At 42.0% G+C, this 15379-nt stretch overlaps 1 protein-coding gene across 6 annotated transcripts in view; it reads left to right on the top strand.

Annotated features, from left to right (window-relative positions):
• LOC141754999 (triple functional domain protein) overlaps positions 1-15379 on the top strand; it is a 104873-nt gene that overhangs the window by 72520 nt on the left and 16974 nt on the right. For 3 of the 6 annotated variants that reach the window (XM_074614531.1, XM_074614530.1, XM_074614535.1), the window contains 20 exons: positions 281-472; positions 1347-1496; positions 1601-1715; positions 2724-2839; positions 2965-3087; positions 3668-3862; positions 3954-4069; positions 5327-5393; positions 5542-5651; positions 6561-6630; positions 8262-8351; positions 8437-8529; positions 8616-8727; positions 8859-9049; positions 9890-9991; positions 11694-11723; positions 13566-13711; positions 14155-14254; positions 14354-14597; positions 14780-14887. In XM_074614531.1, coding sequence (XP_074470632.1) covers positions 281-472; positions 1347-1496; positions 1601-1715; positions 2724-2839; positions 2965-3087; positions 3668-3862; positions 3954-4069; positions 5327-5393; positions 5542-5651; positions 6561-6630; positions 8262-8351; positions 8437-8529; positions 8616-8727; positions 8859-9049; positions 9890-9991; positions 11694-11723; positions 13566-13711; positions 14155-14254; positions 14354-14597; positions 14780-14887 — 2470 coding nt within the window. The remainder of the gene's footprint in view (positions 1-280; positions 473-1346; positions 1497-1600; positions 1716-2723; positions 2840-2964; positions 3088-3667; positions 3863-3953; positions 4070-5326; positions 5394-5541; positions 5652-6560; positions 6631-8261; positions 8352-8436; positions 8530-8615; positions 8728-8858; positions 9050-9889; positions 9992-11693; positions 11724-13565; positions 13712-14154; positions 14255-14353; positions 14598-14779; positions 14888-15379) is intronic. The other 3 variants (XM_074614536.1, XM_074614533.1, XM_074614534.1) reach the window with 1 other exon arrangement.

Here is a 15379-nt window from a genome sequence, read left to right as displayed (position 1 = left end):
TTAACTTATTATGCACCGAAAAATGTATTTCCATGGCCTCCGCCATTTCTGACAACGTCAACGAACACATCACAACTCGTAAACTCTGAGCTTTCAGAAACGTTCCACTTACATACGAGGTCGTGAATACCACAAGAGGGAGGCGTTCATATGGACTCTTCTCGTGAACACACCTCCGTTATGTATTCTGTCCAAAGTCTGCAGCTAGATTTGACACAGTTTCTCATTATTTTTTGGTCCTTCTAACCCTATCCGCTCTCCACCTCTTCCCTCTCTGCAGAAAACCCACCAGAGTGCCCTGCAGGTCCAGCAGAAGGCGGAGGCTCTGCTCCAGGCAAACCACTATGACATGGACCTGATCAGAGACTGTGCAGAGAGCGTGGCCTCCCACTGGCAGCAGCTCATGCTGAAAATGGAGGACCGACTGAAGCTGGTCAACGCCTCCGTGGCCTTCTACAAGACCTCCGAACAGGTAGGAGAACGCACGGAGGGGCCAGCATTCAATTTGACTATTGCTAAAAGTCTTTTCAGCCCAAACGCGAATAAATCACACGTCAATTTAAATATTCTATCAGCCTATCCACACCGAATCAGCAACTTTTGTATTTCGCAATGCGGTGGGTGTTTTTTTACGCGGCTGTTTCGATTTCTGCAAATTTCGGGGAGGGATATTTACTGACATATTTTATATAGTAGAACGAAATGTTAAAATCTCTTAATTAAGGCATCTAACGAAAAATCCATTAAAAAAAAACATTGACTTCCAGACGAGGGAACCAGAAGTGCTAAAAATGCTAACTCATTTCTGGGTTTTAGGACTCATTCCTGTAGCTCTCTATTGTTTTTATTACCAGTAATGGAAGCATATGAACTCACTGTTTTTCCTTGAGAAATCCACTGAGCCCTCGGAGGTAAGCTGACCATTATAAACTGACAATTAAGCCTTGAAATAAAGGCCATATATCACATATGATAAACACATATGATCCAGTCCAGTCATGAATGATGACAACCAGGTGCCGTAACCTCATCATTTACACTTGTTACAAGAAAATGCTTCATAGGAAATCCAACCACATTGTACGTTTTCTACACAGACCCGCACACTTGGAATAATAACGAGCCCCTCTCCAGTACATAGAGTTGAGTGTGGGTTTATCATAGTAAACACAACTTTAGCACCGATTGCCTGTGTGACGGTGCGAAACTTAAATTTTCGGTGGAATGCGCGCAACGCGAATATTTGTGTCAGCCTTGGTGTGAAAAGGTTTGAACGCGAAATATCTCGTTTCGTTTTCGTCCTCTGGTGTGAAAAAAGGCCTTAAGAAGTGTGTTTGTCCCCACAGGTGTGCAGTGTGTTGGAGAGCCTGGAGCAGGAGTATAAGAGAGAGGAGGACTGGTGCGGAGGAGCCGACAAACTGGGACCCAACTGTGAAACGGACCATGTCAGCCCCATGATCAGTAAACACCTGGAGCAGAAGGAGGCCTTCCTCAAGGTAACATACAACAAAATCAAAACAAAACCTTAACATAGTGTCAAGTTACATCTCTGATCTCAGTGTGTGTGTGTGTGTTAATATTATATTATTATTATTATCAGGCGTGCACTCTGGCCAGAAGAAACGCAGATGTCTTCCTCAAGTACATGCACAGGAACAGCGTCAACATGCCCGGGATGCTGAGCCACGTCAAAGCACCAGAACAGCAGGTTAAAAGTAAGTATCAGAAAATACCAAGGCTGTCAATCGATTCAAATATTTAATCGTGATTAATCGCAAATTAATCACACATTTTTTATCTGTTCAAAATGGACCTTACAGGGAGATTTGTCAAGTATTTAATACTCTTATCATCATGGGAGTGAACAATTATGCTGGCTTTATGCAAATATATGTATATATTTATTATTGGAAATCAATTAACAACACAAAACAATGACGAATATTGTCCAGAAACCCTCACAGGTACTGCATTTAGCATAAAACATAGACTCCGATCATAACATGGCAAACTGCAGCTCAACAGGCAACAACAGCTGTCAGTGTGTCAGTGTGCTGACTTGACTATGGCTTGCCCCAAAACAGCATATGATTATCATAAAGTGGACATGTCTGTAAAGGGGAGACTCGTGGGTACCCATAGAACCCATCGAGGGGACCCCTTTGAAAATGGCCATGCCAGTTTTTCCTCGCCAAAATTTAGTGTAAGTTTGGAGCGTTATTTGGCTTCCTTCGTGACAAGCTAGTATGACAAGGTTGGATTCCTGAGTTTTTTTCTAGTTTCATTTGATATCAGGATCTTCATTCTAGCTTTAAAACTGAACTGAATAAGTAACAAATGTAAAAAAAAAAAAAAGAAGTAACCAGCGTAACATTTTCAAGTTTACTAACCCTGTTTTCTGTTGCATTTGTGACATTAAATGTGACACACCAGAAAAAACAGAAACGCTACTCATCTACTAGCAATGGGAAAGGAGTCTCCTATTTTTAGCGGGTTTTTCGTGTTTAAGAAAAACTGCATATACGCACTAATTTTGGTTGAAAAAGGGTATAACAGTGTTGTGAGTACTTCCACTCTTGCTAACATGTCCAACGGTAGAAAAGCTCTTTAACAAATTAGGGTTATGTTGCCAGTATGCAGAACTGATTTAAGTTGAGTGTGAGTTAGGTTGGGTATTTAGGTGCTGAATGCCTGAATCTTTTTGTGTTTTCTGTTGTGTTCAGACATCCTCAACGAGCTGCTACAGAGAGAGAATCGTGTTCTCCACTTCTGGACCATGAGGAAACGACGGCTGGACCAGTGTCAGCAGTATGTGGTGTTTGAACGCAGCGCCAAACAGGTACATCATTAAACACTCAAACACACAGTTAGGTTCAGGTCAAAGACAGGAAAACACTCGTGCACATACACTGCTTTCTGTCTGTCATGTGATCTGACAATACCTGTGTTCTGTGTGTTTTTCAGGCTCTGGAGTGGATTCACGACACCGGGGAGTTTTACCTGTCCACACACACCTCCACCGGCTCGAGTATCCACCACACACAGGAACTGCTGAAGGAACATGAGGACTTCCACATCACAGCCAAGGTTGGCCTCACATACATAAGCATGTCACAGTGTGTGTATGCTAGTGTGCTTAAAACTAGGGGTGGAACGGTACGTGGATTCGTCCCGAACTGTTCAGTACAGGACGTTCGGTTTGGTCCGCGACATCCTTTCGGTGACCCAAACATCTGTTTATGTCTACTACTCAAACACGTGGAACAGAAATTCTGGAGCGCGAGGTTTTACCTGGAAAGGTTTGGCAGCGCAGCAGCTGTTGTCGGTCAGCTGTAGCAGTCGGCTTTTAGCCCGGTTAGTCAAGCTCAATGGACAACGATTTGTGTCAAACTGTATGCCGACACTGTTAAACTGAAGTCGGGTATATCGGGTATATTATTTATCTTTTATTGACAATATGTCAGTAGCCTATTTGAGGGATTTCACTGTTACAGTCATGGCCGATGAGCCAAACTGTGGAATGGTTACATTTTTAAAATGAGAAAAAATAATCATTATTAGGCTATTATTTGTTTGTTTGCCCTATTGTACCGAAAACATACCGTACCGTGAATTTTGCGTGCCGTTCCACCCCTACTTTTAACATTCTCTTCCCCGTCTCTTTCAGCAAACTAAGGAGCGTGTGAAGCTGCTGATCCAGCTGGCTGACGGCTTCTGCGAGAAAGGCCACAGTCACGCTGGGGAGATCAAGAAATGGGTGACGGCGGTGGACAAACGATACCGAGACTTCTCCCTGCGCATGGACAAGTACCGCTGCAGCCTGGAGAAAGCCCTGGGCATCTCCTCGGACTCTAACAAGGCAGTACGTGGTCGTGTGTTCTGGTAGATTACAGGTGTCGAAAATCTGTCTGTGAAAGTCACTTAACATTTAACTTTGTCTCCGTCTGTCTCAGAGTAAGGATCTCCAGTTGGACATCATCCCAGCCTCGGCTCCGGGGTCGGAGGTCAAGCTGCGGGATGCCGCTCATGAGCTAAATGAGGAGAAACGCAAGTCGGCACGCAGAAAGGAGTATGTCACCACTTCCTGTTAATGTCATACTTCATCAGAAAACAGCTTTTTTTCTGAACAGATAAATGGTTGAAGAATTGCTAGTTCAGAATAATTTAGCAGATTAAAAAGTGCACAAGGTTATGCCTAATATAACTGTTTAGCAGTACAACCGAATGCTGAGTAAGATATTTTTAGGTGACCAAAATGTTATAATTAACTTTCATGAACTGAAAACACAAAGAATTAAAGTTGTAAGATGAAAACACGGACAACTCGCAGAACGGACAACGCCGTGGTAGCGACCTGTCAATCGCAAGGTAGCCACGCCCTAAAGCATCCCCTGCTTTATGGTCTATTTGACTCTAAATGGGACCATAATTTACTAAATGAACATCATGCTGTATTGAAGAAGACTTGAAACTAACGATTGAGACCATAAACTCATGTTTACAATGTTTACTGAGGTAATAAATCAAGTGAGAAGTAGGCTCATTTTCTCATAGACTTCTATACAATCAGACTTCTTTTAGCAACCAGAGGAGTCGCCCCCTGCTGGCTGTTAGAAAGAATGCAAGTTTAAGGCACTTCTGCTTCACTTTCTTCAGACCATGGAGATGCCTACTGCTTCTGAAACAGTACGTGCTATGCCTACAAACTAAACAAATAGTAGCAAGTCAGCAATTTTCACTGCATTTTTTCCTCCTGTTGGAAATATGTTTTATGGCTCCAAAGTACGTGCAATTAAATTAGTGGCTCGGTGCACAAAATACGCAGCAGAGCAGATTAGTGCTCACCGAGATGATCTGTCATAAGAAGGTCACAGGATCAATTATTGCGCCCGTCAATGTCCTTGTCAGGCCCTACCGGCTCAATGGTTGTAAGTGGTTCTGTGTAAGAGAGTGAGTTCAGTGTAAATGTGTGCACATAATGGAATCGCGTGATTTAAACCCTCTCCTCCAGACATCAGCCTCCTCTTTGCTGTGCCAGCACAAGAATTGCAGACACACAACCGAGAGAACAAATTAATCTACATGTAGCACACAGGAAAAAGGAGACTGCGTCATTTTATATGAGCAGCACAAATCACGAGCAGGATTTCAGTCATTCGGGGATGCTTTACGACCATGTAAGCTTTATGGGGCAAACTCTTTCATTATTCATCAGTTTAAATGGGTGAAGCAGACGGGCTGAAAGAGAGATGGTGATTTATCATTCTGTGGATGAGGACAGTATGACACTTGCTAATTTTGTGTGTGTGTCTTTGTGTGTGTCTAGGTTCATCATGGCAGAGCTTATTCAGACAGAAAAAACCTACGTGCGAGACCTGCGGGAGTGCATGGATGTGAGTTCAGCTTCTCAACCCACCACTGTTAACCTGCTTCATGCCGGCGTTGTGCAACAACTTTTCACACAAAATATGTGGCAATGCATCAGAACCCTGATGAAGAGCTAGTTTGTTTTTTAATCTCGTCTTCTTCTCTCCATTGCAGACCTACCTGTGGGAGATGACCAGCGGAGTCGAGGAGATTCCTCCGGGAATCATCAACAAGGAGCACATCATCTTTGGAAACATGCAGGACCTCTATGAATTCCACCATAAGTAAGAAACACCTTTTAGCACTTAGGAACTTTATCAAGTTTAAAATTTGCTTTTGACTAACGGCATGACATTAAAACAAAGTTTAGTGTCTTGAAAGCCTAGTTCACACTACATGACTTTAGCCCTGATTTTCCGCTCTCAGACAGTTTTCGGAGCTCTCTGACAAAAAGCCCCAGATCGGAGGCGAATCGGCATTGGCTCGCTGCTCGCACATCAACGCTCAAGCATCATGTGTGAACTGCTCAAAGACGAGAGGCAACGCCTCACAGACACATTCCAGATATCTAAATATCTTAATATCTGGACCTGTAGGGAACTCCGGCCACGAGCAACAGCCAATGAGAGCACAAGACACGGGTTGAGGGGAAACCTGGGGGAGGAGGGGTCGCCTGTAACAATAGGAACTTGAATGCAACGCGGACCAAAGTTGTTGTTGCACCTAGAAGAATAAAAAGTAAAGAAGAGTGTGGAGACCGGTGGAAACAGGCTATGTTGTAAACATATGCCTACAACAACATCAGCACTGTGTCTCGCATATGGTATCACGTCATTTAACGTGTATTTCTCGCGTGTGTTTTCGTGACAAAATGTAGTTTGGAGACCTCATCGGGGATTCCTCCTGGTGAAAGGTCTTGTAGTGTGTGACCTCCTGTCGCTGGTCAGTCATGTAGCGTGAAAACCACAAATTCAAGACTCCCGATTACAGGACAGCAAGATGTGTAGCGTGAACAGTACAGTTATCTGACGACTTTGAAAGTTGTGTAGCGTGAACTTAGTTTTAACAGTTTTTTGACTACAACCCCTCTGTAGTAGTTAAGGTATATGCAGATTTCAAATATCACTTTTCTGCTGTGTCTCACACAGCTCACTTGTGGCACATTTTAATCTCTCACTCTGTTTTTTTGTCAGCATCTTTCTCAAAGAGTTGGAGAAATATGAGCAGCTACCAGAAGATGTTGGGCATTGCTTTGTCACTTGGGTATGTATCATTTGTTCAACAGCATTTGCTGCATGTGCTCCAACCTGCCATTCAATACAAATATTATGTATCTTGTACTATCCCAGCGGACATTTAGATTAGTTATAGAGTAGGTGGCAATCCTTGAGTTTTCAGTCCTGGTTGATTTGGCGACACCCTGTGTACTGGTAGTAACAGCAAATGGGGTTTAATTAATACTGCAGGTCCCAGGAGCAGCAAAGCAAACTGTTATCGTTTTATTAAAGAAGTCAGTAAATAATTGGTCTTTCTCCATCATTCTGTGAGCAACCGTGATTAGATTTTATGCTGCACACGGCATGAGTCTGCGAATAGGGAATAAGAATGTGATGTCACAGACAGCAAGTCGGCCGTTTTTGGAGGATAAAGGGTGAGAGTGCCATCCGCTGGCTGTTTACTGCAAGTGTCAAAAGAACTGCTGAATTAACACAAAACACTGCGCAGAGAATCAGATTCAAAAGCCGAAATGTAGTATATATAGTATACAGACATTTTCTTAGTATTCAGTTAATAAAGCATTAGCTATCTTATCTGTCCGGATGATTGTTGACATTTGGCTTGTAGATCTGAAGGTCATATACCTACCTGTTTGTAAATTAAAAAAAGGAGGTTAAATAACGCTACGAAGTTCGCTAAATTTTGGCAAGGGAAAAACTGGCATAGTCTCAAGATATGTGAATGAAAACGGGTTCTATGGGTACCCACGAGTCTCCCCTTTACAGACATGAACACTTTATGATAATCACATGCAGTTTGGGGCAAGTCATAGTCAAGTCAGCACACTGACACACTGACAGCTGTTGTTGCCTGTTGGGCTGCAGTTTGCCATGTTATGATTTGAGCATGTTTTTCATGCTAAATGCAGTACCTGTGAGGGTTTCTGGACAATATTTGTCATTGTTTTGTGTTGTTAATTGATTCCAATAATAAATATATACATACATTTGCATAAAACAAGCATATTTGCCCACTCCCATGTTGATAAGAGTATTAAATGCTTGAAAATCTCCCTTTAAGGCACATTTTGAACAGATAAAAAATGTGTAATTAATTTGTGAGTAATCAAGATTAACTATAGACAATCATGTGATTAATCGCGATCAAATATTTCAATCGATTGACAGCCCTAATATGCATAATATATTCTTGTTTGCATTCACTTTATACATTTGAAATACTGTCTTCCACAAATTCACATTAATTATTTAATATCATATTTATGTTTATATTTCAGCCCTATATTTTAACTTGCACTAATTTATGTCTTAGATTGTCATTTGGCTTTTACTTGTCTGATTTTCATTTTTTATATACATATTTAATGAACATTGTTTAAGGGAACCTGAGATCCAAGAGTTTCATTGCCAGCGACCACTTCTTTGTAATTGTTGTGCATCTGATGATAATAAAGAAACTTGAGTGGGCCACAGGCTCAATCACCAGTGTTCCCTCATTCGGTGATAGATAGTGACTTAACAGACATTTATTTAAATGAAAATCTTCGAGATTGCCACTTAAATGTTTCTGGAATTAAGCAAAATAGAAATGTACATATTAAGCTCACAGGTAGTTTTAAGTGTGGCTGATTGCAACGTCTTTCTCTCTCCGGCTAGGCTGATAAGTTCCAGATGTATGTGAACTACTGTAAGAACAAACCCGACTCCACCCAGCTCATCCTAGAGCATGCTGGGAACTACTTTGATGTGAGTATCGCTTATGGTTGTTGAAGTGAAATTGGATGTTCCTTGTCAGCTACGTGCGATCACATCGCTGTTCTTCTCTCCGCAGGAAATCCAACAGAGGCACCGACTGGCCAACTCCATCTCTTCCTATCTGATCAAGCCCGTGCAGAGAATCACCAAGTACCAGCTCCTGTTGAAGGTAACCCACCCCACCATAATCTCACCGCTGAGGTGGCCGTCGACGCCACAGTTCCTTGTTGTCATGATTTCTGTGTGCGTGTTTAGGAGCTGCTGACCTGCTGTGAAGAAGGTAAAGGAGAGATCAAGGACGGCCTGGAGGTGATGCTCAGTGTTCCCAAGAAAGCCAACGATGCCATGCACCTCTCTATGCTGGAAGGTGATTACCACACACTTACTGGTTATTTACTGGTCATTTATATTTATAGCGACCTTCTATCAAACTTACAGCTCTTCATAAGTGATGCAACATGTTTTTTTTTTCATGCTAATATTCCCTTTTTCTCTCAGGTTTTGATGAAAACCTCGAATCCCAGGGCGAGCTCATTCTGCAGGAGTCCTTCCAGGTCTGGGATCCAAAGACTCTGATCCGTAAGGGTCGAGAGCGCCACCTCTTCCTGTTTGAGATGTCTCTTATCTTCAGCAAGGAGGTCAAAGACTCGAACGGCAGGAGCAAATACATCTACAAGAGCAAACTCTTTGTAAGTAGATGACGGTGAAGTGTACGTAACGAGTGATATTTGGATGAGACGTTTCTCTTTGCTTAACTACTTTAAAGGGTGTAGGATTTGGCGGCATCTACTGTAGTGGTGCGATTGCAGAATGCAACCAACTGAGTACCCCTCCGCTCACTCTTCCCTTTCCAAGACTGCGGTAACGTGAGCCTCCAAGTGCAAAACCGTGGTAACGCTGTTCGCCTTGCTCAGAGGCAATCCTTACCATACTAACGCTACCTTAGGAGCAACGGAAATCAGACGGCGGCTGGCGGTACCACGGTTTTGCACTCGGAGGCTCACATTACCACAGTTTCACAAGCGTATCAGAGAACTACGGTGGCCTTCAGGTAACGTAAACACGCAAAAAGCTCCGTGAAGAGGACCCACTCCCTATGTAGATATAAAGGGCTCATTTTAAACTAACGAAAACACAACGATTCTTAGTTTCAGGTGATTATACACTAATGAAAACATAGTTATGAATATGATATTCCATTTCTGCTAATAGATTCCCTTGAAATGTTACACACTGTTCCTTTAACTGAAATAAGAACGACATATTAATATAAGAGCCAATCAGGCTTTTGAGTGTTTATAGTGGTAGATGACATAATTAGCATTTTTAATGTTTCTTAGTACCACATATCATCAACCGCAGTACTGTAATGTAATCGTCGCTACTTAAATCAACACTTGAGACAGTCTCAAGTCTCAGCCGTCTCAAGAAATCACACTTCATCTGGAGCGAGAGTATTTCACATAGCCATTGTACTGCTGATTATCTTCTGAGGACATCTTCTCATATTATCCTTCTCGCTTCTCCAGACGTCAGAGTTGGGGGTGACGGAGCATGTTGAAGGAGACCCCTGCAAGTTTGCTCTGTGGGTGGGACGCACCCCGACTTCTGACAACAAGATTGTGCTCAAGGTAATTGCAATTGTGCTCTCTTCTGTTCCTTTCGGATATGTCCTTTAGGGTTCGACCGATGTGGGTTTTCAGAGACAGAACTCAGTGGAGACTAAAAGTCTGGAAACTCAAAATAGTAACACTGAAAATGATAAGATTTTAGACTAAAAGTTTAAACAGTTTTTACTCAGTGGTGGAATGTAACTAAGTACATTTACTCAAGTAATGTACTTGAGCACAAATCAGTTTTTTTCCCCCCATGTTATACAACTTTCTACTTCTACTCCACTACATCTGGTGGAGTAGACATTAGGTGTGTGTGTAAGAAGCAGGGCGCTTACTGTCAAACTCAGCCATTTATCTGTTATTTTCTGCACTAACTGGCAATTTGATCGCTGACGACCCAGAGATACCACGTGATACCAGTATCGTTATACTATTGGCTCATAAGCTTTGTTAAGATATCAGATATCTTCCACATAAATAAACAAAACACCCGCCAAAATCTTTAAAAAGATGAATTCACATTAATTAAACATTTTTATGGAAAAGCCATGCTTTTATTTGGCATCTTTCTTAAAGCTCTGCAGATGTATTCATTTTTTACAAATAATTTGTCTACATAAAAATGTTATTAATAAGACCTTTAAGTTTTGAATGTAGGACTTTCACTTTTAGTGGAGTACATTCACAGTGTGGTACTTTGCTGGTTTTATTAGTACTTTTACTTGAGTAAAGGATCTGAATACCTCCTCCAACGCTGTATTTACTGTATAATAAATATATTAGTTCGTTGGATGTCACTGACCGATCAATATCTGATTGGGCGTCTGAAAACCTTTATATCGGCCTAACCCAGTTCACATTCAACCGCCTCCTACCTTTCTTCTTCTACTCTCATCTTTCCTGATTTCTCTGATGTCTCGTTTGATTGCATGAGCCGAGAAGCTTTCTGTCGTCGCAAACTCCTCTTCTGTCTGTCTGTCTGTCTGTCTGTCTGTCTCTCTCTGTCCTTTGGTTAGATTCTGCTTTGTTCCATCTGTTAGCCAACACAGGCACATCTGTATATCCGGGGCTGTGTTTTTCTGTGGATGTTTTGTATCTCTAATTCTCTCTGTGGGCTGACATGCTTCCACCAACGCTGCTGACACCGATTCAACCCCTGAACGCCCACACACCCTGGCTCGATGCCACTTTATCAAAGTAGCCATCTTTCTCTACCAGAAAAACAAGCCTTTATTTAATGATTTTGAACGCCATCGTAGAAGTAAGACATGGCATCAATTGATTTAGCTCTCTGGGTGAATTTTTTTTCCTCTGTGTGTTGAATATTGTCACAGATGGATTAAAGTGTGTGTGTCAGCCGTTGGAACAGCATGAGGCCCAAATCCTAACACATTTAATCCTGAGCGTAACAACTCTATATGACATGTTACTACCAAACTAACCACTGAGAAGCAGTCATGTGTGTGTATTGTAAATGAATTGTGTCTCATTATAACTATTCACACACACACACACACACACACACACACACACACTCACACACCATCCATTACAATCTGCTACACATTTAATTGGCCTACAGTACGCTGTCTAGGCAAATTGTCAGTGTTGTGCGTTTCTATCATGTCAAACCATTTTTGTCAGCATAAAAAATGTCATGTTTATCTTCTAAATACCAAACAAGTGAAATTCTCTATTTTATATTTTAAATTCAAAGCTAAGTCAGGGATCCAAACATGGAGCGATGGTGAGTACAAACTATCCCACAACACAGCCCTCAGCCACTTCTCACAAGTCTGAAACACAAACTCTTGGCACCTCTTATCCCCGCCCTAAAGTAATACTTAAAGTAATACTTCACCCACAGAAAATGACCGTTTGTATATCAATTACTCACCGCGTGTTTCCTTGAATTCTTGGAGAAAACTATGTTTTTCCCACAAGCCTCCACGGCGAACAGAGAATCAAAAAATGGAGTAACGCCATGAATTGAAGTAAATGGGTGCCGCGTTTAACAACAGCAAAACTATATCAAATCATCCGTTACAACTTGTGCAGTACAATCCAAGTTTTATTTATCCAGTTTCATTAGGGGTGGGAATCACCAGAGGTCCCACGATACAATATGAACTAAGGCTGTCATGAATTCCATTTTTTGGGCTTCGAAGCTTCGGTGAGAAATATTCAAAGGTATTCAAAGCTGCGTGGCGTGGCGTGGCGTGGCGTGGCGTGGCGTGGCGTGGCGTGGCGTGGCGCATCAGGCTTGACATGTTCTTCAGCCTGTCTGTCTCCATCTCGCCCGTTTCAGTGTCCGGGTCAGTGCCACTGCCGCACTACTGAACACACAATAAACAGCGATATCCGTTTGAGAATAATAATTAATGTTGAATATGAATAATTACTAATATGGAATTATTTCTTATTTCATGGGCTATTTATGGATTTATACATTATTATTACTTCTACTTATTACATACTTGTACCTACATGTCGAGTATTGCGATAAGATATATTGCGATTTATTACCTTTTTTCAACTGCAAATAATGCAGTTTGTCAACATCTGTTTTATCTAATAAGAAACAGTTTTCACTCTGTTCATCTCAGAGGTTTCATTCACATATCTTGAGGTCAAAGGTCAAAAGACCCTCGCCAAAATTATACCGGGTTCTTCACTCTCGCTTTAAGACTGAGCCCGCTACAACCTCTAAAAGACAGAATAGCATTCGGCGGATTGTTAACAGGTTAATAATTGATATAATAAAAGATTGAACACATGCATCTTCGTTAAACCTTTACTATTTAACACACTTCAGACTAGCACACCTGCGCAAGCATGAAACTGTTTATGTGGATGTCTTTTAAATAGTGAGGTTTTAGTGAAGATGTTTAGGAAGTAGTGAGCATATAAATGGATAAATGAGATTTCTCTGAAAAAAGAAGAAGCAAAACGACGGTTGGGGTCGGTGGACAAGTAATGAAATCGCCCGACCACCGTGTAACACCGGTAACACCTCGCCTACCGCGGAGGAACGCGAGAAAAACAAAGCTTTCTTCAAGAACTCACGGTAACACGAGGTGAGTTATTGATATACAAAAGGTCATTTTGTGGGTGAATTACTTCTTTAAGAACACACTAGAAGGGCAAAAGCAGTTCATGTAATCCGTAGTAGAAACCAATTTTAACCCAATGCCATAGCTGGGGGAGTTGAAAGATTGTAGTTTAAATTCCCAATAAGCCTTACTTGTACCCCAGGCTGTCTATCTGCAGTGCAAATGTTACCAAACTGACCATTATTGTAACAATATCCACTTCAATATAACTAAAATGTTAAATAACCTCCAGTTTAAAGTTAATTCAAATGAACATGTTTGGAACATGTCGGATGATGTCGAGGAAGTGGTTATTGAGTTCATTGGATTTAAGATTTATCTGAATAATGCCTTTTAGTTGAGCAGAGGTGACAAGAGGTCAATTCAGACTTGTGTGAAACACACAGAGTGAAACAAGAATTCCAAAGGAAGTTCATTTCCTGACAACTCTTAACTTTTGACTCCTTGAACTCCGTTCCATTGTCGACCAACAACAGGCGTCGAGCATCGAGAACAAGCAGGACTGGATCAAGCACATCAGGGAGGTGATTCAGGAGCGCACCATTCACCTGAGAGGAGCGCTCAAGGAGCCCATTCATATCCCCAAAACAACTACAGCCAAGCACCACAAGGGACGGGGAAGGTAAACACGTGACACCTACAGTACTATTTAAGTAATGCACACGAGAACGAGTTTTTTTTATTAGGGCTGTCAATTGATTAAAATAATGAATCACAATTAATCGCATGATTGTCCATAGTTAATTGCGATTAATATCACTTTTTTTTTTATCTGTTCAAAATAAACCTTAAAGGGAGATTTGTCAATAGAACGTAGTAATGTATTCCTTAGGTTTTCTAGTTTCATACGATGCCAGTATCTTCACTCTAACTTGAATACTGACAACTAGGCTATAACCTCCGAAAGATCGATTGCGTTAAAGAAATTAGTGGCGTTAAAACTTAATTTGTGTTAACACGTTATTATCGCGGTAACTTTGACAGCCCTAGTTTTCTTATCAAATCAATCACATACACTCTGAAGTTCATTTATGCTGACATTGATCATGTGTGTGTGTCTTTTAGGGATGGAGAGGACCTGGACAGTCAGGGTGAAGGCAGCAGCCAACCAGACACCATCTCTCTGGCATCCCGCACTTCACAGAACACACTGGACAGCGACAAGGTGAGCCAACACACACACACGCACACGCACACGCACACAAGTGTCAACTAAGACGAACCATGCCAGACCAGGTCATTGTGAGTATCCTGTCTCCCTCAGCTCTCCGGTGGCTGTGAGCTGACCGTGGTGATCCACGACTTCATGGCCAGCAACAGCAACGAGCTGACGGTGCGGCGCGGTCAGACGGTGGAGGTTCTGGAGCGCTGCCACGACAAGCCGGACTGGTGCCTGGTCAGGACCACGGACCGCTCCCCCGCCCTGGAGGGCCTGGTGCCCTGCTCCATGCTCTGCATCGCCCATTCCAGGTCCTCTATGGAGATGGAGGGCATTTACAACCACAAAGGTACAACATGTGGTCAGCTTGAATGGTCAGCTTTGACGTAGTGTGTCTGTTAGGGAGGAAAGGATGCATGTTCCCCCCTTTACAGACACGCCCACTTTATGATAATCACATGCAGTTCGGGGCTGAAAAGTCTGCACCATAAAGCACATTTCCAACCATAACTTCACTCTTGTCTTTAACAGACACTCTGTCAGTGTGCAGCAATGACTCCATCATGCCAGGGTCGTCCGCTACGCTCCAGCCCGGCCACGGCATCGGCTCCCACACCTCGCCAGGGCCTAAACGACCAGGTATGGTCACCTGTGCCGTACTACCTGTTGTAATTTTTGCTCTCTGACATCCCATAAAAATTCTCACAACCACATCAAACTCAAAAATAGCAAGTAACATCAGAATGGTGTACAATTTTACATGAGGTCTTTTCCACATAAGTTACTTCCACAGTGGTTCCCAACCTTTTTCCTTTTTCTATCACTGAGTAAACTGACGACCCCTGACTAAGTGACATATTTTATGGATGTTTAATATTCTATTCAGTGCATAACAATAACAGAACAGAACAACTGATAAGCTGTACAATTAATCCAAACAGTGGACGCAATAACTGCAGGAAGTTTGTGTAAAACGAGCGATTTGGATTCATTTTAAGCAGATTATTTCCTGTGAATATTGCATCAGAGATGTTTTCCTCTTATTTTTAGGAACTTTTAATACAATTCTCTGTCTGTATTATGTTTTTTTTTATTTTTTAACAATCATACACACTTAATAGGCTTCCTTTT

This window comes from Sebastes fasciatus, chromosome 17, assembly GCF_043250625.1.
Source record: "Sebastes fasciatus isolate fSebFas1 chromosome 17, fSebFas1.pri, whole genome shotgun sequence".
In the NCBI taxonomy this organism is placed as follows: Eukaryota; Metazoa; Chordata; class Actinopteri; order Perciformes; family Sebastidae; genus Sebastes; species Sebastes fasciatus.
This window is presented reverse-complemented; position numbering and strand designations above follow the sequence as displayed.